Genomic DNA, 21461 nt, shown 5'->3' with positions numbered 1-21461 from the left:
CAGCCTCTTCAGGCTGTGAACTGCTGCTGCCTCAGGGGGCATTTTGCCATTGTGAGATCAAATAGAACCAAGGAATAGAAAGGCAGTATTTTCTAGTGTCTCTGTCCTGCTTTAAAAGACAGATCCCCACCATGTGTGGCGGTATCTCTGGCTTTGCAGGATGGAAAGCAAATCTCAGAGCCAAAGTGGGGATCCCCTTGCAGGCACAATCACAGTGAGCAGCATGGCTGTGGTGTCCCTGTTTGTTGGGTGAGGTGGGACATGGTTCCTAATTGCTAATCTCAAACCAAGGCTGGGGTTTGCCCCCAGTTGAGTGGACTCTGAGCTGTCATGTGCTCAGTCTGTTTGGCCCAAACCAAGAGATGCTTTAAGGGTCCTGCAGAGAGAAACTGCATTAAGGTGCATCACATTCTACTTCCTGATTCCATCCTCATTTCCTTTTGCTGTAGCTTCTTCTCAATGACAACTCACTGTTTATGTATCGTGAAAACAGTGGGAATGTTGGCAGACTTACCAGGGAATTTGACAGCTTGAATTCTCAGAGTCAATGCTGGGTCTGGGTGCACACTCATCACTGAGAGATAACTGGTGCTGGTTTGGGGCAGGGGAGGGAGCTCCTCCCCATCCCAAAGAGAGAAGCTTGCAGTGTTCAGCAGGGCTAGGAGTGGGCATTTTCAAGGCTGCAGTCTGGAATCAGTGTCAAAGGGAACTCAGTGATGATTAATTCCTCATGCAGCTTCTCGGTGAGCTGTAGTTCACAAAATAAAGAGCTAAACTCCAATCTCACTTTCATCCTGGCAGGACATTCCCACCAGGATCATGCCATAATGGGTGCTTAAATGGATATTTGTGTCCTTTCCTAGGCTTTCCCTATACCCAGAGATGTCGCCTCACCAACTGCTCCATGGTGCCCGTGACATTCAAGCTCCGCATGTCGGACGATGGCACGCAGCCGGCTGTTGACAGCCTTGATCAAATACGCAAAGAAGGTGACCCATCCTGGAGGAAGGGAATTCATTTCTATGTGGAGCCAAGGGAGTTCACAATGAATCCCAGCCAAGGCACCATCCTCCCCCAGGGACACCAGGACATTGAGGTATGGGAAGAATCCAGCCGTAGATGCTTCAGCACCAGGGCTGAAGCTTCACTGGAGTGTGGGAGGGCTTTAGCTCTGGTGCCAGCTTTGAGCATCGTGGGAGTGAGAGATCTGCACTGCTGGGAGGCCTCTGCTAGCTGGCTTAGCCGGGATGTTCCTCAAGGAGCACTGGTTTGTTTCCAAAATCCTACACTGAGATCAATACCATATGGTCAAGTCCTGAAGCCATTCTTTTGCTTTTGAGAGCGATTTCTTTGATTGCAAGTGGGCAGAGCAAGGATGAAGGCAGAAGGTGGTTGTTAGAGAGATGTCATTGTATAAAGCAGTTAGCTTTTCTTCTTGGTCTCATTTTCCCTCTCCTGAGGAGCAGAAAAATTTGTGTTCACTGCAGGGATCTCCAGTGGAGACAAAAACCTCTGCAGCCATGTGTTGCGGTTCAAATTGATTTTATCGATTCCTTGTTCTGTTGTACACCCATGTTCTCCCTGAGTTGGCTCACGCCTGTGTTTTACCCTCCCTCAATGCTGTCCCTCATGCCGTTCCCTGCCCCTTGTTCCAGCTCTTTTCCCTGCCTGTCTAGGCAACCCAGCCCCTTTTGTTCCCAAACCTTCTTTGCCACTTTAACCTCGGGCCAATCCCTGATTGCAATACCCCTTTGGAATTCCCCTATTCTTGGAGACCCCATTGGCCATGTGACCCATCCTCTTTACCCTCCTACCCCCAGTGGTCCCAGACACTTGATGTAATCCCCTCACTCCTCCCCTGAGGATTCCCTATTGATTTGCTGTTTGTATCCACCCTCTGATTTGTATTTTTACAAAAGCCCTTGCACAGGAGTGTCCAGGGCTCTTGTGCCTCTGATTCCTTTATTTGGAATAAACCCTTCCTTGTGGAACTTCAAGACAGAGAGCCTCCTCCTTTCTCCTCTGCCTGGTCCCTGTGGTGGCTTGTCTCTTGCGCTGTACAGCAAGTGGCTCTGAGGGCTCTGCCTCTGGTAAATGCCCACCCTGGGGCAGTTCCCCACTCCTGGCGTGGTGCTGGAGTTCTAAGAGCCAGCCCGGGCTCTGGGTACCATGGCAGCCATGAACTGCCCAGCACCTGCTGGGCCACACTTTGCCCTCAGCCTTCTGCTGTAAAGCTGAACTCATTGTGTTCAAGTCAGATTTCCACTGCATTTATGTCATTGTAGTCAGATGAGAAATTGGCCCCTTAATTTGAATACAGTGGTGTGTAGAGCTTTAGTCTAATGTTTTAATGAAGCTGACCGATGCTGTGATAGCAAGGTGTGTTTAACAAATCTGCTATTGCCAGAAGGCTTTTGTTACTCTGAGACTGTGCTCTACACATGGACCAGCAGAAGAATTAAAGCCAAATCCTTCCTCAAGAACTGGAGGATGTCACATGTGGGTAATGAGCTTTTGTAAGGAAGAATTGACTGTTCTTTTTTCTACCAGGTGACCCTGTGTTCCAACACCGTGATGGAATTCTACAGGAGATTGCTGGTGGACCTGGAGGGTTTTGGTGAGGGAGTGGCATCAGTGGTCATCACAGCCAGGTACCAGCCCTTCCTGGCCTCCCCCAGGCACCGCCTTGCACAGGCTTTGCTGGCTGCAGCTGCCAAGGAGAAGAGCTGCTTAATGGCCTCATGTTGTGCCAGCTGGACATGAGAACAGCAGTGCTTGGACAGCAGCCTGTGGTGAAAAGCACCCCTGCTCACAGCCCAGCACAGTCCTGGCCCTTTTCTAAAGGGACCAGGAATGGTATCATTGATTGGCCTGGGTTTTGGTGCTTGAGGTGGAACAAATTTCCCAAGGGCCTCCTCTCCTTCTTCCTGCAAGAGATGGAGTTGTGCTGGTTGTGACCACCCTGCATTGGTTAGGGCTGTTCAATGCCCATTTGACAGTGACCAACGTGTTCTGCTCCATTTCACAATCTTTGGGGGTAAATGTTCTCCATTCTCTCAGTATCTCTGATTCCCTTGGGGTCATCTCTTTGCCCAGATGTCTTGTTCCAAAGCTGCATGTGTACCCCCAAATCCTTCTGTACCACGAGTGCCACCTGAAAGTGCCGTACGAGAGGAAGCTCGTCATCAGGAACCTCAGCAACCTTCCTGGCTGCTATGGGCTTATTCCCCAGGTTTGGCATCACGTCCACCTCCTCCTGTCCAATATTATTGGGGAGACTATTAGTGGAAAAAAGGCTTTGGATAAGACCTTGCTGGTTTCTATTCAGTCTTAAAGATCTGCTGAGAAAAGGATCCTACCTGAATGTAAACCTTAGGATGCAGTTTAACCTCCTGAGGAAACAGTTGATGTTCTAGTCTAGTCTTCAGGGTGTTTTCTTGTGGGAGGTCTTAGAGGGTTGTGAAAAGCTGCTGCATCCACAGACACCAGTGCCTGTGCTGGCAGCCTCCTTGCAGGATCCCCTGGGAGTGCTAAGCCTACAATTCTTGCAGCTTGTTTGTGCCTTTACCTTTGTCCTGGGGAGTTTGAAACGTGTGTGTAAGTTGCTGTTGCGGTGGATGTTAAGGAGTCTAAAGTTTCTTCAGAGGTGCCTCTGAAGTTGCATTTCATTCTGTCCCTTCCAGCAACGCAAGGACGACTCTCCCGTGCTCTACTCCAGCCCCAAGCCCTGTGGGATTGTGCAGCCTTACGGCACTGCAGAGATCCCAGTTATCATCGAAGTGCAGACACTGGGCGAGCATCGCACCAAGGCTCTCGTCGGCGTGTTCGGGGATGAGAGAAACCCACGGGTGAGTGCAAGGGGAGATGTGAGCCTGTGTGCAACTGCTCCTGGCAGGGTGCACAGGGACAGGGATTCTTCCAGGGAAAACAGGCCCAGGCTGCTGGGGAGAAGGACAGCAGGGATGGGTGGCACAAGCAGCCCATGCCTCATAGGTGGTGATCTCAGTGTCTGACAGAGAAGGTAGTTCATCTAAGCTGGAATTGAGGGGAGTTTTAGTTAATTAAGCTTTAAAATGCTGTTAACTTTGGAAACATCTGTTTTCAAATGTCATCCCTCTGAGCACAAAAGAAGATGTCAGAAGACTTCTGGGAACCTTGAGCTTTGTGGAAAAGAAAGGAAAGCTGGCATTTGAAGGGTGGTTGCAAGGATTTAAACTTAGATTAAAACATAATGAAATGATGATGCCAAATTCCCTGGATGGCACCAAACATCTGAACCTGGGCCATTGTGGCACTGCCTGTAAATCAGTGAACAGCAAGGACAGGCAATGCAGGCTGTGCCAGGGAGCTTGAAGTTTGACAAAACAGTTGCTTTCAACTATCAGGCTGCTTCCCTTAAAAAGGAGGGTTTCTCCCTGCCAGAATAACCAGTTGTTTAACTGTCAGCCTGGTCTTAACTAGAGATTTCTTGCAAAGCTTTTACCTTTGGGCCAATAATTTGTAGTTGGAAAGGTTCTCTTACCTTAATCCTTTTAAATTTGGAGGTGAACATGTAATTTTCTTTTCCTTTTTTCCCAAAAGCCCAGCATTTCAGCTGGAGTGTGGTAGCTGTCCCTAAAGCAATAACTTGAGCAGGGTTGAGCTGTTGAAGCTTTTTTAGGTTTCCCTGTTGTGGTTTGTTTTGAGTGGTTTTTAATCTTTCTTGCCTGCTTCCTGGAACAGGGAGTAGAATTACGGAGCTCTGGACGGCTGGCAGCAATCTACCCAAGTCCAAGTGTGTTAGAGTTTGGCAGCATCCCAGCTCTACAGCCTGCTTCACAAAGCTTTACCCTCTTCAACAAAGGTCTTGTCCCTGTAGACTTCAGCATGGAAATGGTAAGTATCTGTGGGGCTGTTTTCCAGGGAAATGGACTGGTCAGTAGCAGCCATGACTTGGCTTTTAAAAGCAAGATTTCCATCTTGCCCTGTGTGAGAGGAGGCAAGATACTCCAATATTCCCTCTGAGCGAGGCAAGAGGAACCTGGCTCTGGAGTGGTTTTAGCTGGGGCACCCCTCAGTGAGGTCAGGTGCAGAGATGTTGGAGCAGCAATTAATCTGGGTTGCGTTGACAAGTTCTCCCTTAATTTTATCTTTTGTCTTTAGCTGTGTGTGTCCCATTTTGGAGCTCCGAGATCAAGAGAAACCTGTGGTCCTTTGCTCCCCAGAGCATGGATTTCACTGTGGTTTCCCTGTCCCATCTACATTTGCTTTGTGCCAAACTGCTGTTAATAGTAGAGAGCAGGGTGTGAGGTGTGTCCTCAGACTGCTGGTGGGGAGGCAATTTTCACACCTCCTGGGGGTCAAGCCAGCTGGGCAGTGCACACAAAGACAAGGGTGGGGGTTGTGCACCCCCCAGCCTGTGATCTCTGTGCTATTGAAGAGCATCTTTGGGGAGCAGCTGCAGAGAAAGGCTGTTTAATATGTGGGGGCTGCATAGGGCAGAAGGAGCTGGGGCTGCTCCCCTGGCAGGGGGAGCAGGGCTGGTGCAGCCAGGAAGGGCTTGTAGGCTGGGCCTGGGGCTGGCTGGGATGTCTGCTGGAGGGGGAGATCTGTGAGGGGCTTGAGGTTTCTTCTACTTCACGCTGGCTGTGTTGAACTTGTGGAGCTGGTTAAAACCTGATACCATGGACTTGGCTGTGTCTGTGGATAAAGCATCAGGCCATGTGGGAGAGTCCAGCCACAGCCTCCTGGGCCAAGGAGGAGGGGTGTGACTTTTCCTCTTGCTGCTTTTCCAGCTCTTTGGGAGATAAATGTTATTCTAAAGCGAGGGGTTTTTTCCAGGGCAGCTTTCCCTGACTCCACAATGGAGTTCTGCTTTCAGCCTCTGCAGGGAGCAATGCCCCTTGGCTGGGTGCTCATGGTGTGTAAAGGTTGGGTTTCATGTGCTCCTGCCAGGGCCAGACCTGCAGAGCAGTGTCTGCACAGCTGTGCTGGTGCAAGGCCTTTCCTCCCTCCTTTGGGCAGCCTCCAGCTCTCTTGGCCAGTCTGTGAAGTCCATGAGAAAGCAGATGACAAGAGTTCTTGGGAAGAGTGGGCCATGCCCACAGAGCACATGTTGTCCAGTTTTCTTTCTGCTTCCTGCTTTCCTGCTCTGCTATAAGCATTTGGAGGTGACTTTTCTTTAGGCAGAGGGCACTGGGGCACCTCTCTACAGCTGATGATTGGTGGGGAGTGAGGGCTTCAGTCCTTTAGGGGATGTTGAGAAGCACTGATGGCCCCTTGGGAAAGATTAGTTTGGTATTGGGGTTTTGCTTACCTGGTTTTGCAGAGACATTCTTCAGGCTCTCAGCAGTGTCCTCCAGCCATGTGGTTTCTGCAGTGGGATTTGAGCAGTCCTGCCTTCCTCTGGCCTTGAGCCTTCGTGAGAGGCCAGGAGAGAGAAAGCAGCTTTCCTTGGCCCACAGTGCAGAGAAAGACTGGGGAAGGAACACTCTCCTGAGGATAAGCATCCCTTGGGTTGGGCAAAACGGGGTTAATTGGGTGAGTCCCTTAAAGGAGGGGAAAATACAGGTTGTATGAGCTCTGCTGTTGCCCAGTACTGTAGCTTAACTTTAGGGAGATTAGGCCTTCAGGATTTTTATCCTCCCCTCTTTAGTCTTTCCTTTCCTTATATCCCACAAGACACCAGGGTGTGTGGTTTCCATCCTAAATGCATATTATGCTTGTCTTACAGGCTTCCAAATCCAACTGCTTTGTTATTGAACCCAGTGAAGGAGCGATCCCTGCTAGGGGTGAGGTTCCTGTGACTGTCACAGCAACCCTGGATGACACTGTGGGTTTTGATGACACTGTCCAGCTGTTCATTGGGAACAGCCTTTGGAGCAGTGTCTTTCTCCAGGCTTTTGGCATTGGCACCACAATTGTCACAGACAAACCATTTGCCCCAGAGCTCAACTTGGGATACCAATTCAGGTAGGAGATCTCTCCACTCCCACCTCTCCTCCTGTCTCAACAAGGAGCAGTTTTTCTGTAGTCCTTCAGACAAGATCTTCTTCAGTGTTCAAAGCCCTGACTCCTTCCCTAAAGGCAGAGATTCCTTTACAAACATGTGATGGGCACTTGAGAGTTGTTAGACACCTTCAAAAGCCACTGAAAGGGAAACCAGTTGCTAAATTGCCACAAACTGTCTCTAATTCTAATACATTGATGTCCTCACTTGATGGAGTAATGATCTCACAGGCTGCCCCAGAACTAAAGGTTCCTGAAATGGTGCCCAGATGAGGCAGTCCCTCCATGTGGCTGAGGCACCAAGGGAAGATCCTTTCTCTTGCCCTTGCCCTTTCCCAATGGCACCTGCCAGGCAAGCAGGGGCCCTGGGAACAAAGAGACAGGAGGGTGACAACCCCCACCAGGAAGGCAGGAGCCCACAGAGCAGTTCCAGAGGCAGAGTTGCCAGCAGAGTTTGCAAAGTTCACTTCCAAACAGTTTCTAATTGCAAAATGAAATTTCTACAAATGGCTACCAGTGCAGAGCCAAGGCTGATACGAACGAGAGAGGCTCTGCTCCCCTGGTTTCCTCTCGTGGAGCAGGCAGATGATTTTTACCAGCTTGCTGGGATCATCCAGAAACTGCCTCTGAGCCGGCTTTTAGGAATGCCTGCAATCCTACCCCCACACACAAGGTCCCCAAGGGCAGCATCTCAAAGATTCAGTTTCAGCTTTGGGCACAGATGAATACAAAATACAGCAACAGTATGAATCACCCCAGAACAAACCTTTTGGGGGAAAACACCACGTCCTGTTAGCCTCACCTGGAAAATGTTACATTACCATTAGAAACATATTTCTCTTTGCAATAATGACATCAAAAGGGCACCTTATCAGACACCACTTCTGGTCCACATTAAGAGCTGGAAATGAAGACAGTCTCTAAGCAATTAACACCTCAGGTTGCTCACTGGGAGCAATCTGATGACCAGGGAAATAGCTACTCTCATACTCTTTTCCATCCTGCCTTCTATTCCAGCCTCGTGCCCTGTATCCATCAGTTCAAAGTAACAAACAAGGGCCGCCGTTACCATCAGCTCTTCTGGAGTGCGGAATGCTACAGCCCACCTGAGGAGGGGGGCCAGAGTGTCTCAACCCTCAGTAGCCCCAGGGCCAAGGATGATTCCCAGCGCCCCAAACGTGCCAGCCCCGTCTTTGGGCTGGAGCCACTGTCAATGGACCTGCAGCCAGGCCAGTCTGAGGACATGGTGCTGCGAGGCTTCTCCCGCATCCCACAGGTGAGATCCCCTCCTCTGGGCTTGTTCCACAGGCCCTTGACATTTGCCTGGGGAAATGAGCAGGGGCCTTCACAAAACTGATTTAAGGCTACTCGTTTCTGTGGCAGCACCAGTTGCTTTCCTTGCTGGCCACCATCAGAGCAGCTGAGACTTTATTGTGATTCCACAGCTAGCAAAACCCAGTGCTGATCCCAAAGCAGGGGTGGATGGAAATATTGCTCTTTTGGGGCAAGCAGTGTTGCATGCTGAGTCAGCAAAGAAGGGCAGAGAAATAAGTTACACTTAGACTAGGAGTCCAGAAAGAAAGTGAACTAAACAAGTGCCGAGTGGTTTATCTGGGGTGAGCACGGAGTAAAACAAAAGCCATGTCAAGGGAGGGGGTTTCTCACAAGTGCCTTTTGTGCTTTTGGGGTGCAGTGTTACAGACAATTGAGCACAGGAAGAAAAGGGGGCAGGGACTGTAACTGTGGCAGGAATAGGGCCCGTGGTGGGTGCAGAGCCAATGCAGGGCATTTGCAGGGTGCCCTGCCACTACGCACTGGTGACAAGTGACTCTTGCTTGCAGGAGGTGCAGGATTATGTGTTCTGTGAAGCCATCATTGGGACATCCCCCAAGATGGAGAGGATAATAGAAACAATCATTACCTGTCAGTTCATTCACCCCTCTATAGAAGTATCAGCCAGACAATTCTCTTTCTATGTGGAGAAGGTAAGTCTGGATTGCATGCTGGCATTTTAACAGCATGGCTGAGGGGGGGGCTGAGTGCTTGTGTTAAAGCCCCTCTTTACCCTTCCTGAGGCACTTTGTAAAGTGAGTGAAGATGCTTTTAGAGATGAGACTGGTATTTGACTTCCCCAAAGTAAAAGTGCAGTTCCAGCTGCAGTGCCAAGGAGATGGTGGCCACCCCAGAGAAATGCCAGTTTCTGTGCTCACTGTAAAGGGAGGCTTTTGAGGACCCTCCAAGGCACGGTGATGTCTCTACACTGATGCTGCAGGGAAGCTGGGAAAACTGGAGATTCCTGTGAATTCCTCAGGCTGACAAGGAAAAACCCAACATCTCCTGTGTCTCTTTGCCTTCTGTGCTGTTGGCATGGATGCTTGATGGTACAGCTATATGGATCAGCTCTGTGCATTTCCCTAAGCCTCCTCTGCTTCAAAGGACCCCCAGGCATCCTGCAACTGCAGTGATGATAACACTGAGGCAGAGCAGGTGCCCTTTAGTCTCTGGATCCCAACTCCAGCATCATCTTTCTGCCTCCTGCAAGTTGTCTGAAAAAGAGAAGATGGTTAATGATTTGGTTTCTGTAGTTTCAGGCCTCTCCTCTGGTTCCCAGGCTTCCAGTGAAGTACAGAATTTCTGGAACAGGCAGTTCAGATGTAATTGAGAAGCTTTTCAGCTCTCCCTGATTCTGCCTGGGTTCTGCTCGATGCCACACACCCAAACTGATTTATTGCATACTATGGCACAGCACCTGTTTGGTATCAGTACATGCAGAAGTCGTTTCCCAAAGTCTCTGGTTTCTCTAAACCATGCAGGAAGCCCAGCACAATGCTCAGACAGGAAGGAAGAGCCCAGGCTGATCAGAGCTTTGAGACCACAGACACCTTGTCCCTGTAGCAGGGGCTGCAGGACCCGTGGTGCAGACAAAGTGCTTTTTGAGGCTGCTAGAGCCAGGAAGGTTGTGAGAAATGACTGTATGTGAGTGAAGATCCTCTAGTGCTGTTCTGCCCAATAGAGAGACAAAAGTGGAGACAAATGGCCTGGATTCACTTTCTGCTTTAGATCTTGGGTCAAGCAGCCACCTCCTCTCAGGGGCCTATTCCCTCATCTGTACTTGGGAGTTTTCCCTGTCCTCCAGAGGATGCTGTGGTTTCTAAACATGAAAAGCATCTGCTGTCAAGAAATACCTCCTGGAAGGGTAGAAACCAATAGAAAGAGTAAATAGAAATGTATGCACTGGTGAGGCTGAAAAATGTGAGCTGCAGCAGAAGCAGAAGGAGGTCTGTTTCTAGTTGAGGCTGTTTTTCCTTGTCTCCTGTTTCCATAGAAACCCAGCGATGTCCTGACACTGCAGTACCAGCCTTTGTCTTTAAAAAACACCTGCCTGCTGCCACTGGACCTCATGCTGCACTTGGAGCAGCCATTCCTGGTCTGTGATAAGGAGCAGCAGCCCCTCCCAGGTGGCCAGGTGAGCAGCCCTGGCCTCCTCCAGTGGGGTCTGAAGAGGAGGGATGTGGTGGTGCCTTTCTGTTGGGAGCTCCTTGAGTCAAGAAGTTTATTCTGTAGCATCAGCAGTGGGCTGGCCTGAGCTGCATCAGCAAAGCTGCTGAAGGAATCAAAATCTTCTCTGAATTGAGAAGATCCATCCTGGCTTTAAGGCACAGGGAGAGGGGAGCAGGCAGCTGGGTCTGGGCAAGCCATGCAGGGAAGGTGTCTCCTGGAAAGCCATGCCAGCTCTCCAGCAGCCACCCCCTTGTACTGGGGCTGAGCACAGAAACGGGAGCCTGAGGGATCCTGGACTGGACTGTGGTGCCTGCAGCCAGAGCCCTGCTGGAGAGAGATGAACCATGAACTGAGAAGCCCGTGCTGGGGTCACTTGGAGCATTGACTGTTTCATGCTGTCAGACCTTGGGACATCATCCCACAGGTGATTAATTACTGCTCATCTCCTTGCAGCCTGTGAGAGTGGATGTAGGGGAGACCTGTCATCTCTACATCGTGTTTGACCCAGCTTATGAACTGGATTTGAAGAGCTGGAAAAAAGAGAAGGTTCTGAAGATAGACATGGTCAGGGGCCATCCTTTTGTGGAGCATATCACCCTTCAGGGAGAAGTTCACTTCCCAAATCTCCAAATGCAGCCCAGCTCCGTGGAGTTTGGCTGCATCGTGGCTGGCACTAAAAAAGTGCGTTCCCTGGAGATGACCAACTGCAGCCCACTGCCCGTCCAGTACCGCTGGTCATTCCGTTCCGACAGCGAGGTGACCAGGTTTAGGTATGTGCACCTTTGCCCTCCCCTTGAAGCTCTTCTTGCTGTGTCCTGTTTGTACTTGGCCAAGAGCAAAGCTGTTTGCCTGGCATCTGACAAATGGCACTGAGCAGCTGTGCTCAGGCTGGATGCTCAGGGAATAGGTTTTCCACCACTTTGGTGCTGCACAGCCCCCACAGTGGTTTCCCCTGGGAAGGAAAGCTGGGGTGAAAGCTGCTTTCTCAGACCTCTGTGGCCTGAGACCATGTCCACCTTGATGAAGGGCTCCTAGTCCTTGTAGTCTTGTAATTAAAAGGTAACTTTTGTAGTTACAAGAAGAACTATGTCAGTGGGGTTTTTTTTTAGAAAGGAATGAGGCACTCGAACCAGATAGCAGCCACAGGACAGCTAAATCTTTCAGAGAAAAGAATTTATTGCTCTCTTCTCAGAAGAAATGAACTTCTTCCCGCCTCGAAGGCACTGTTAGGATTAGAAGGAAGAAGTAGATGAAGACCAGACAGAATCCTGTGTTTGAATGGAATTGATGCATCCTGTATGAAGTGTATGAATATGCAACGGGCTATTGTTCTTAAGGGTTAATCCTTTGTTAGTGGGGGTCCTTTTTCGGGCTCGTGCTGCCCAGAAAAAGGTACCCGGACGTCCGTAACTCTTTGTATTTGTTGTCCCATTTGTTGTCCTAATTCAAATTGTCCAAATTATTTTTACTCTAATTGTATTACTATTTTTATAACCGTTTTATTACTATTAAACTTTTAAAATTTTGAAAACAAGTGATTGGCATTTTTCACAATAGTTCTCTTATTTTCCAGAGATGAGCTTTGCCCACCTAAATTCAAACCCCAACCACCAAAAGGGAAGAATACCAGTTTGGAGTCCCCAGCATCTCGATGGAGACACTTCAAGATGAGACAGGAGCAGGCAGCCAGAATGCTGAAAGAAGTGGATGATTTTACCCAGTCTTTAAGAGACAAGGTAGATTTTCTTGTACATCTGCTGCTTGTGTTGCCTCCCCAGCCTGCCACCACCAAGTCATGCTCGTGCTGACCTCCCTTTTTGCTGCCCTGCTGTCCTGTGCCCTGACAGTGGGCTGGGCAGCAGGGCCAGTGGCTGGACATGGGCTGTGTGGGAGGGAGAAATAGGAGAGTTTTCCTTGGAGAAGCTCACTCAGGTCCTACAGACCTGTGTTGAGTGTGGGATTTTTTGCCTTCACAATGAAAGATGAGGCTTTTATCTGCATCATCATGGTAAGGCCTCCAGCTTCCTTCCCAGAGCAAGCTGGGATGAGTCCTGATCTCCATGGAGCCTCTTCCCAAGGCAGCCAGACTCCCTGTTTGCAGGGCTCTGCTTTCACCCAGAGCTGCTATTGCACTGCTGGCCCTGGAGCTGTCTTACAAAGGGAGACTTTGCAAAGTGGCTGTCTCTTCCTCCCAGCATAGAAAATGGCTTCTTTTTCAGGTGCAATCAGATCAACTTCCTGAATTCCCCCGCCTCCAAGTAGGGTTTGAGGGAATCAGCAGCTCCGTGGACGAACCGCAGCCTTCCCTCGAAGCAGAGAAGGTAGGAGGGAATCTGTCTCACTTGCACATTGTCAGTGTGGCAAGCAGGGCTGGAGCTCCCAGTGCCACTGGTGGGCCTCAGCATTGGCCACAGAGGGGCCTCCCATCCCTGCAGGCCCATCACAAAGTGCTGCTGAAGGAACTGGTAGTTGGAGAAGCCATGCAGGACACGTTGTAGGGCTGCCCAAGGACACTTTGCAGCACCTATGGAGGGCACTGCTCCCCCTGGAACTCCTCAGGTGGTCCATAGGAAACTTTTGCAGGAGCTTTTGCTGTAGCACCTTGAGAAAGCAGCATTTAAATCAGAGAGAGGGGAAGAGCCTCAGGAGTCAGATGAGCTGGGCTGGAGTCCTTCGCTCAGTTCCGAGAGCTCTCACTCTGAGCCTCCTCCTTTTCTAAAAGCAGTAAGAAATGCTTTTTAAAGGCAAGTTGTGCATCAGAGAGAATTTCTACTGCCAGGAGACATCCCAGTTCACTTTCACGTAATGTACTAATTAATGCATTGACCCGTGAGGATGGGAGAAGATTTTCCCCATGGTCCCTGCACTGGTCAGTGGCATGGATGCAGGATGAGATGAGGGTGATTCTGGCAGTGTTTGGGGAATAGGCCCCTCCAGGTACAGCTGCACTTTGCTCCAAGATGCTCCTCTGCATCCATTGCCATGCTCAACAGCTCAATCTCTCCTGTCTTCCACCCAGGCTTTCAGTATCCTGCCAATGTCAGGTGTGCTGCAGCCAGGTGAGAGCCAGCAGGTCTCCTTCACCTTCTCTGGCCACCTCAACACCATCTCCGATGTCACGGCGCTGTGCCACGTGGAGGGAGGCCCCACCTACGAGGTGCTGGTGACCGGGGAGATCTCACGTGTCCGCTACTCCGTGAGGCCCCAGGAGATCAACTGTGGCTTACAGGTACCACACACATCCCTGGCACAGCTCCTTGCCTTGGCACCACGGCCAGCAGGTTCCTGCCCACCTCACTCCAGGGCTCCCTTCCCAGCCCCTTTGTTGGCTCTGGGGCTTGGAAGCCCAACCTTTGAGGGACACATCTGGCATCCAAGCTGCTCTAAAATGGCCATCTCCAACCCTCTCCACAATGCTGGGAATGCCTCTTTTTCAGGGTACCTAACACTGCCTCTGGGGCAGGCAGGCTCCCAGTGGGGGTGCTCTGAGGGGTGTGTCCCTGAGACATCTCTCTGCTGATCCACACCTAAAGCCTGACCTCCAAGGAGATGCTCTTATCTAAAGCTCTTGCTTAATCCACACAATAATCAAGGGAAGAAGTCAGGCTTCCAGTCACTACCGTTGGAGAGACTGTCTCAGAATAATCCCCACTTCACTCTTTTCCAGTCAAAAGCCCACAGATATTTCCAGCTGCTGGCCCTGTCTGTGTTGCCCTGGGTGACTCCCTTGTTGCATCTATGTTGCTTGCCAATACTTGCATGCAGGTGCCTTTTCTCCTGGAATGCCTCAGTGCTGTCTCTGTTTCTCCTGGCTGTGGGTGACCCCTCAGAGGGCAGAGGGCCTGTGTGCCCTGGTTCATTTATTGCTGGCCCTCACATGGTTGTTACCACAGCTCTGTGTGCTGCCAGAGCTGCCTGGTGCTGTGCAGGTACCCTGTGAGTCTCACTCACTGGATTTTGATGAGCAGTACCTTGAGGAGGAGAAGGTGAGAAGGCAGGTCTAGTCCCCATGTACACGCTGCCCAAGCTTCACAGCACTCCAGCATTCCCAGGCTTGTGCCAGGGAGATGGAGGCAATCCCCAGGGCAAAGCCAGCTCTGCTGACATGCTGTGGGAGGACCTAAACTAAATAGTTGGTGTTATTGGGAGGAAGGGAGGAGACAGAAAATGGGTTGATTGAGTCTGTGTGATGAAAGGCAAGAAAAGGAATCTTGCGTATGGTTTCTCTTCCCTCCACATACAGATCCTGCGGATGGCAGTGGGGTCTGAGTACCAAAAGAGCTTTGTTATGCCTCCACGTGCCATGGGTGAGACACTGCCTCCAGAGGTGCTGCAGGACCACGAAGCACACAGGAGGCCAAAGGCTCAACAGGCAGAGCTCAAGCCCATGGCAGAAGCCAAGGCCAGGGCTGAGTCTGAGGTCAAGGCCAAGGCCATGGGCAAGGCAGCAGCAGGTCAGAAAAACAGTGAGGGTTTGGTGGTGTCTGTTTTGCCTGTGGTCCAGCCCATACACCCTGAACTCTCTCTGTCACCTTGCTCTCCAGGGAAAGCCCATTCTTTTAGCAGCTGCCTGTTCCCCAGCTTGGTGGAGGAGCTCTTGGCTGAAGCGCTGTGGCATCCTCTACCAACCCTGAGTGTAGCCAAAGCAAGCTCCTATCTGCCTGCCATAGACTGGGGAAATCATCAGGATATTTCCTTGTGTCCCTTAGCCACAAAGACTAGGGCTGGATGAGTTCCTCAGCCAATAGGACCAGGTCTAATATCACTGGCTCTTTTATATTTGCACCTTCCTAGCAACAAAAGAACAATCTCATCTTGCTTTCACCGAGTCTCCTTTCCTGGGATCCGAGGGCATGGGGACTTTACTGCCCGGCCATAGCTTGGGGGATTGTCTGAATTCTGGGGGGGGATACAAGCTCCCCAATATCTCCTGGGATGATAGGCTGGGTCAGGAAAAGCTGTGAATCCTTGCAGCTGACCCAGAGCACCCAGGTCAGCTTGCAGTCACTCATGGTTTCTCCTCTTTGTGCTAAAGAACTGCAGCGAGAGAAAGCTCTGCAGAGGAAAGCAGAAGTGGATAAAATAATACTGGAAAGGAAGCTCATAGGGAGGAAAAAGTGAGTAAGGCTTCCATGGGTTACTGCTGTTCCATGGGTTATTGTCCCTGGAGGGCTTCCCTGCTCCAAGGACTCTGAGCTCAGAGGTGCTGGATAGCAAAGGCCAGAAGCAGCACAGGGATGGCCATTCTGAGCTCCCTGGCTGCCAAGAGAGGAAGGACCTTCTTCTGTTGAGACAGAAGATCTTCTTCTCTATTGGAGTGCTGAGCCCTCCTGGCTTAGATGCTGCCTGCAGGGAGCTGGGCTCTGGGCTTGCCTTGGCACTGCCTCTAGAGGTGTCTTTAGGTCCATGGTGTTGAGTTGCACCTTCTTGATCATCTCCCTTCACCAAAACAGTGGGATTGTGGTATGGGCAGGTGTGGGGCAGAGAGCAAAGCTTGGTTTGGGTCCTGCTCCTGCCACAGCATTGCAAGTCCTTGCAATGCTGATCTGCCAGGCTTCTCCTTATGGTGGGACACCACCCACAGAAGCTCACGTCCTTTAGGCTCCCCTTCAGCTGCAGCAGTAGGCCAGCCCAGGAGAAGCTCAGCTCCAGCAAGGCAGCCCAGCTCAGGACACACAGGCAAAGTGTGGAGCTGAGAGTGGAGGCTGGTTAAAGCAAGTCTGTGTATCAGCACTTCCTTCAGCCCAGGCTGAAGTTGGTTTCATGGGGAGGAGACAGATGAGGCTGTTTCAGATGGCTTTCATGGCAGAGAGCACCGGTTTGCTTGCTCACAGCTGGGTTCCTGCAGGAAATCTGGCTGACAAGAGCCTGTCTTGCAGGAGAGGAGTTCCTGCAGCCTTTGCTTTCTGACTGATAGGATTATTCTCATTAAGGAGCAGGCTGTGCCCTGAGGGGTGCTGAATGAGCTGAGTGAGAATTGTAGGAGAGATAAGCAGATGTCAGCAATCTGTGATCTGCTTTAAACTGGGAAATCAAGAGACAAAGAGCATTTTCAGGCATCAGCACAGAGAGCTGCTGGATCAGCCTTTGGCAGTGGGCTGGAGGTGTCTGGCTGTGCCTTAAGAGGGAGCTTGCACAGCCAAGACCTTATGATGGCAAGGTTCAGGTTTGGCTGGTCCTGGAGGTCCCCTTGCACCAATGGCATCACTTGGGATGTTCCCAACCTCTGTGGGTTGAGAAAAATTCACGGAAATGGTCTGGTGGTTCTGCCTGGCCTCAGGGTCAAGGAATGAAGTGCAGGGCCGGCCAGGACTGCTGAGCCCAAGTTTCTGGTGGGGACTCTCAGCGATTTTTTCTGTTTTGTTTGCTGAAGGGAGCTGAAGCAGCTGGCTCAAAAGCGTGAGGAAGAGGCAAAAGCCTTAGAGGAGGAAGAGAGGCGGAAGGAGGAAGAAAGGCGGAAGGAGGAAGAGAAGCGGAAGAAGGACAAGAAGGGTGTCTCTGTGGGGAAGCAACCTCCAAAACCAGAGAAGGGGAAAACCAAACCCCCAGAGGGGAAGGAAACCAAGGCTCCAGAGAGGAAGGAAACCATGATCCCAGAGAAGAAAAACAAACCTCCAGAAAAGAAGGAAACCAAACCCCCAGAGAAGAAGGAGACGAAAATCCTAAAGAAGGCAACCGAACCCCCAGAGAAGAAAAACAAACCTCCAGAAAAGGAAACTAAATCCCCAGAGAGAAAGGCAACGAAATTCCCAGAGAAGGAAACCAAAGCTCCAAAGAAGGGGGAAGCAAAAGCCCCAGAGAAGGGGGAACCCAAAACCTCAAAGAAGGATGAAACCAAAGCCCCAGAGAAGGGGGGAACCAAAGCCCAAAAGAAGGGGAGAACCAAAGCCCCAAAGAAGGGAGAAACTGAAATCCCAGAGGACGCAGCTGAGATGGAGAACTTGATCCAGAGGTTTCAGATCTATGAGTCATTGCAGCAGAATTTCTCCTACTGGAACAGAGTTCAGGGTACTGTGCAGATACCTGTGATCCAGAAGGGAAACAAGTTCCAGCATGCAGCTGGAAACCAAGGTCAGAAGACCAATAAGCCTCAGGAGAAGGTGAAGAAGAAACCTGAACAAAAATGTAGAGACCAAAGCAATCTTTAGTCATCTCAGCTGGAGATGCAAAGCAAAGTTACAGAGGGGACAGTCAGATGATGATGTTCCACAATGACTGGGTATCATCTGTGCTGATGGGGAGGTTACCCCTTCTTGGGACTCAGTTTTTTCAGGCAGGGAAAGATTATTCTTTATTCACTCAACTCAGTTTCTACAGTTTCAGACCTCGTGTGCAACTTTAATTAGTTAATAGATTTCTTTCTAATTACGCTATTGGTTAATAAAATATATTTTACTTGTGCATCAAATCTCTCTATTGTATTGTTTACTTGTTCTCTGCACTGATTCTCATGGGACAAATCCCTTGTTGTTGCAGGTACATTTGTTTTTCACCCTCAGAATAGATTGTTAACGAACTCTCATTCTCAAAATAGCTTCACATGGGAACTTGTAACTGCTTCTCTGCACTTAGAAGAGATGACAGGCCAGCTGTTAATATTGCAGAACAAGGCCTGATTTCATAAGGCCTTTCTTTTATCATTATTCTACCTGTCTATGACATCTCCCCCTTTTCATTCATTTAAAAAAGGCTCCTATGTTGTGATGTTGAAACAGCTCACTCTTGTGAGGGTATTATCTCATGAAGGTTTTCACTGGTTATTATCTGTTAGACAACTGAAAGGTGAATAAGCCATAAATGAAATAACAGCATGATGGTGTACTGGAGGGATTAAAGTTGTAAAAAGCATATTGGAATTCTAAGTAAATCAGTTATGAGAAAAACTCATGGGAACTGCAAATTCCATGGAAACAGAAATTCAGTACGACTTTTTAAAGTGCAGGGTTACTGAAAAATAAATATAATAACGTGCAATTTAGCATATTGCTGAACAACCCAACAGCTTTTTGTGACTGTATCTGGCATCATTTTATATGGCAAATTTGTTAGCATTCTTGTTAAAAATATCAGACCATGTTAAAATTTGATAGGTAATAAGGCGTTGCATTTACCGCTTTTCAATCTCTCCAGTAACTGTAAAACTATATAAAACAATCAGAATTTAGTCAGAAAACGAAATAAACTTAAAAAAACCCTATAGCAACACGTTTTCAAGGCGCACAAACACAGTAGGTAAGGCTCCTACCTCCTATCAGACAGAAGGAATCAAGCAGCTCTGCGCCAGAGCAGGGGCCTGTGCCGCCCACAGGGCAGAGGGAAAGCCCTACAATAAAGGGAAACTATGGGGAGAAGAGAGGACATTTAAAGTGCAATGACATAACTACACATCAATAAAGCTTCTCTTAATATTCACACAATAGTCATCCCTTCATTGCGCGGGCCAATCCTCTCATTATCCATGGATCCCAGCAGGGCCCTGCGGCCGTGAATGCGGCCCGCTCTGGGCTCGCCTGGCTCGGCCGCCACAGCGCCCCCGGGGCTGCTGCACCTCTGCTCCCCCAAAACACCCGCGGGGAAAAGAGCAGGGCAAAGGCAGCAACACAAAACAAACTCTAAAACCCGCACACAAAAAGATAAACACAGAAAAGGCACAAGCTGCATTTTATTTCATCTTCCGCCAACACAGTCACTGACTGAGAGTTGCATTTCCACGGCAAAGATCTGCCTTTTGAGAAACTTCAAACACAGAAATATCTTTTTTACTAGATGTGTACAAGGCCAGGCCTCATTGGAGGCACAGCTTTTCTCACAACTCTGCATCATCTTTAACTGAAAAAGAATTAAGCAGTATGGTCATGAGTCTGGCATCTCAGCCAGAAAGGCCAGGTATTAGAGGGAAGAAGTCAGCCTATAAAATCTGATTAGTTTTCCTCTTCCATTGGTCTGTCAATAATGTTAATCAGAATGTATCTCTACATGTTAACATGAAGGTGTTTGTATTTACATAAGCAGTAATATATCTATAAAGACTTTTGAATTCTCTTCAAGGACAAGAAAATTTGAACCAATAATCCTTTCCTAACAGACAGGTCCAGTTTAACTTTTCACTGAAGATGTTAAACCCAAGGGTAGTTAATGTAATGCTGTCCTTACATGTCGCTATCTTCATGCACAACAGCCCATCTTTATTCTTCACAGCTCACATTTAGATGGTTTTCTAAAGGCATTGTCTTTCATTTTAATTGGTTAGTAATTTACTGCAATTCGGTTCATTGGTTGGTAGTTGCTAAAGTACATGTTAGTCAAAACCTTTCCTCCCTAACGAGGTTTACATTCTTGTCTCCTGGATAGAAGCTGTGGGTAGAAGTCTTTCTTCTTCTTTCTTCTCCTTTCTCACAGGAACTTGTCAGGCTAGCTGTTAGCTGTACTTAGCTGAAGCAGCAGGCCTGAGCCATAATTTTACAAGGGTAACAAAGCTCTTCTTTTATACGGCTTTACAATATTGTATGTAACAATGTTGTATGCAACATTGACATATGATTATTTCAATCTTAAAGAATAATCTTAAATTTCTTTCACGTGAATTTTGACCTTTGTAATATTTGTGTATGATATATTTGGAGATAAAATCTGTTTTGAATCATCCCTTCATAGAATCACAGACTCATGAAATCATCAAGGTTGGGAAAGCTCCCTGAGACCACGGAGTCCCAGCTGTGCCCGATGCCCACCTTGTCCCCAGCCCAGAGCCCTGAGTGCCACCTCCAGCCCTTCCTGGGACACCTGCAGGGATGGGCACTGCCAAGCTCCCTGGGCAGCCCCTGCCAAGGCCTGAGCAGCCTTTCCATGGGGAAATTCCTGCTGGTGCCCAGCCTGAGCGCAGCCTGAGGCCGTTCCCTCTGCTCCTGTCCCTGTCCCTGGGAGCACAGCCCGACCCCCCGGCTGTCCCCTCCTGGCAGGGAGTTGTGCAGAGCCACAAGGGCCCCCCTGAGCTCCTTTGCTCCAGGCTCAGCCCCTGCCCAGCTCCCTCAGCCCCTGCTGAGGCTCCAGCCAGGATAGCATCCTAGTGCTATACAAAGAGCAGTGCCGTAGGTGCCTTTATCACCACATTTTAATCTTTCATAAATACAGAAAGACCCTTCAGAAAGCACTAAAGCCAAGTCAGCAGCAAAAGTGCCAATGTCCTCTGCAAAGCAGCGCGGCCCGGCCCGGGCCGGCCCCAGGCTCGGTGCCACGGTTGCCCGGTAACCGCGCCCGGGCCCTCAGCGTCTGTGACGGCGCCGTGGCCTCAGCGCCCGCAGCCGGCGCTGCTGCTCATTCGCACTCGGCATTAGCCAAGCGAACGGTTCGCAGAGATTGGTCTCTACGAGTCCTGTGATTTCGTGGAGAATTGGTCTCTGTGAGCAACTCGGAAACTCGCAAAACATTGGTCTTTGTGAGGGACTCCTAAATTCACAGAACATTGGTTTCTGTGAGGGAGTCCTGAACTTACAAAGCATTGGTCTTTGTGAGGGACTCCTAAATTCACAGAACATTGGTTTCTGTGAGGGAGTCCTGAACTTACAAAGCATTGGTCTTTGTGAGGGACTCCTAAATTCACAGAACATTGGTTTCTGTGAGGGAGTCCTGAACTTACAAAGCATTGGTCATTGTGAGGGAGTCCTGAATTTCGTTTGAAGGTAAAGATTGACTCAAGTTGTACTTTCTGGTTTTGACACATCTCTGCTCTGAAAGAGAATGCCAGAGGGAAATACAGGATGGGATAATGCCAGTCTTCAGTTTGGTGGCATGTACAGCTGAGGGGATGAACAATATATGGTCTGCTGATGGTGCTTTTTGTCTCACCGAAGAAATGCAACATTTCCTAAATATACTAGTCTATCCTTTTTTTCCTATAGTATTTATTTAAACTACTTATAGGTGAATGAGTTCTGTTCAAGTTTCAGGGGGTTGTTATGATCTAGTTATTAAAA

General features: G+C 49.4%; 2 protein-coding genes across 2 annotated transcripts in view; both read left to right on the top strand.

Moving 5' to 3' along the window:
* The window catches only part of LOC139604493 (hydrocephalus-inducing protein-like), a 96610-nt gene extending 78714 nt beyond the window's left edge, over positions 1–17896 (top strand). The window contains exon 15 of the mRNA XM_071455646.1: positions 16862–17896. Within this exon, the coding sequence (XP_071311747.1) occupies positions 16862–17636 (775 nt within the window). The 3' untranslated portion in view covers positions 17637–17896. The remainder of the gene's footprint in view (positions 1–16861) is intronic.
* Positions 4675–15220, top strand: LOC139604457 (hydrocephalus-inducing protein-like). The gene is made up of 10 exons (XM_071455611.1): positions 4675–4875; positions 6713–6951; positions 8005–8263; positions 8829–8972; positions 10313–10453; positions 10942–11258; positions 12062–12224; positions 12708–12809; positions 13508–13717; positions 14732–15220. The coding sequence occupies exons 1-10, from the start codon at positions 4867–4869 to the stop codon at positions 15218–15220; spliced, it is 2073 nt and encodes a 690-aa protein (XP_071311712.1). The 5' UTR covers positions 4675–4866.
* Positions 17897–21461: the final 3565 nt, after the last annotated feature.

The sequence above is a fragment of the Agelaius tricolor genome, unplaced genomic scaffold (assembly GCF_023055355.1).
Source record: "Agelaius tricolor isolate 1412-34295 unplaced genomic scaffold, bAgeTri1.0.p SCAF_51, whole genome shotgun sequence".
In the NCBI taxonomy this organism is placed as follows: domain Eukaryota; kingdom Metazoa; phylum Chordata; class Aves; order Passeriformes; family Icteridae; genus Agelaius; species Agelaius tricolor.
Note: the sequence above shows the minus strand (reverse complement) of the source record. Positions and strands in the feature narration are given on the sequence as shown.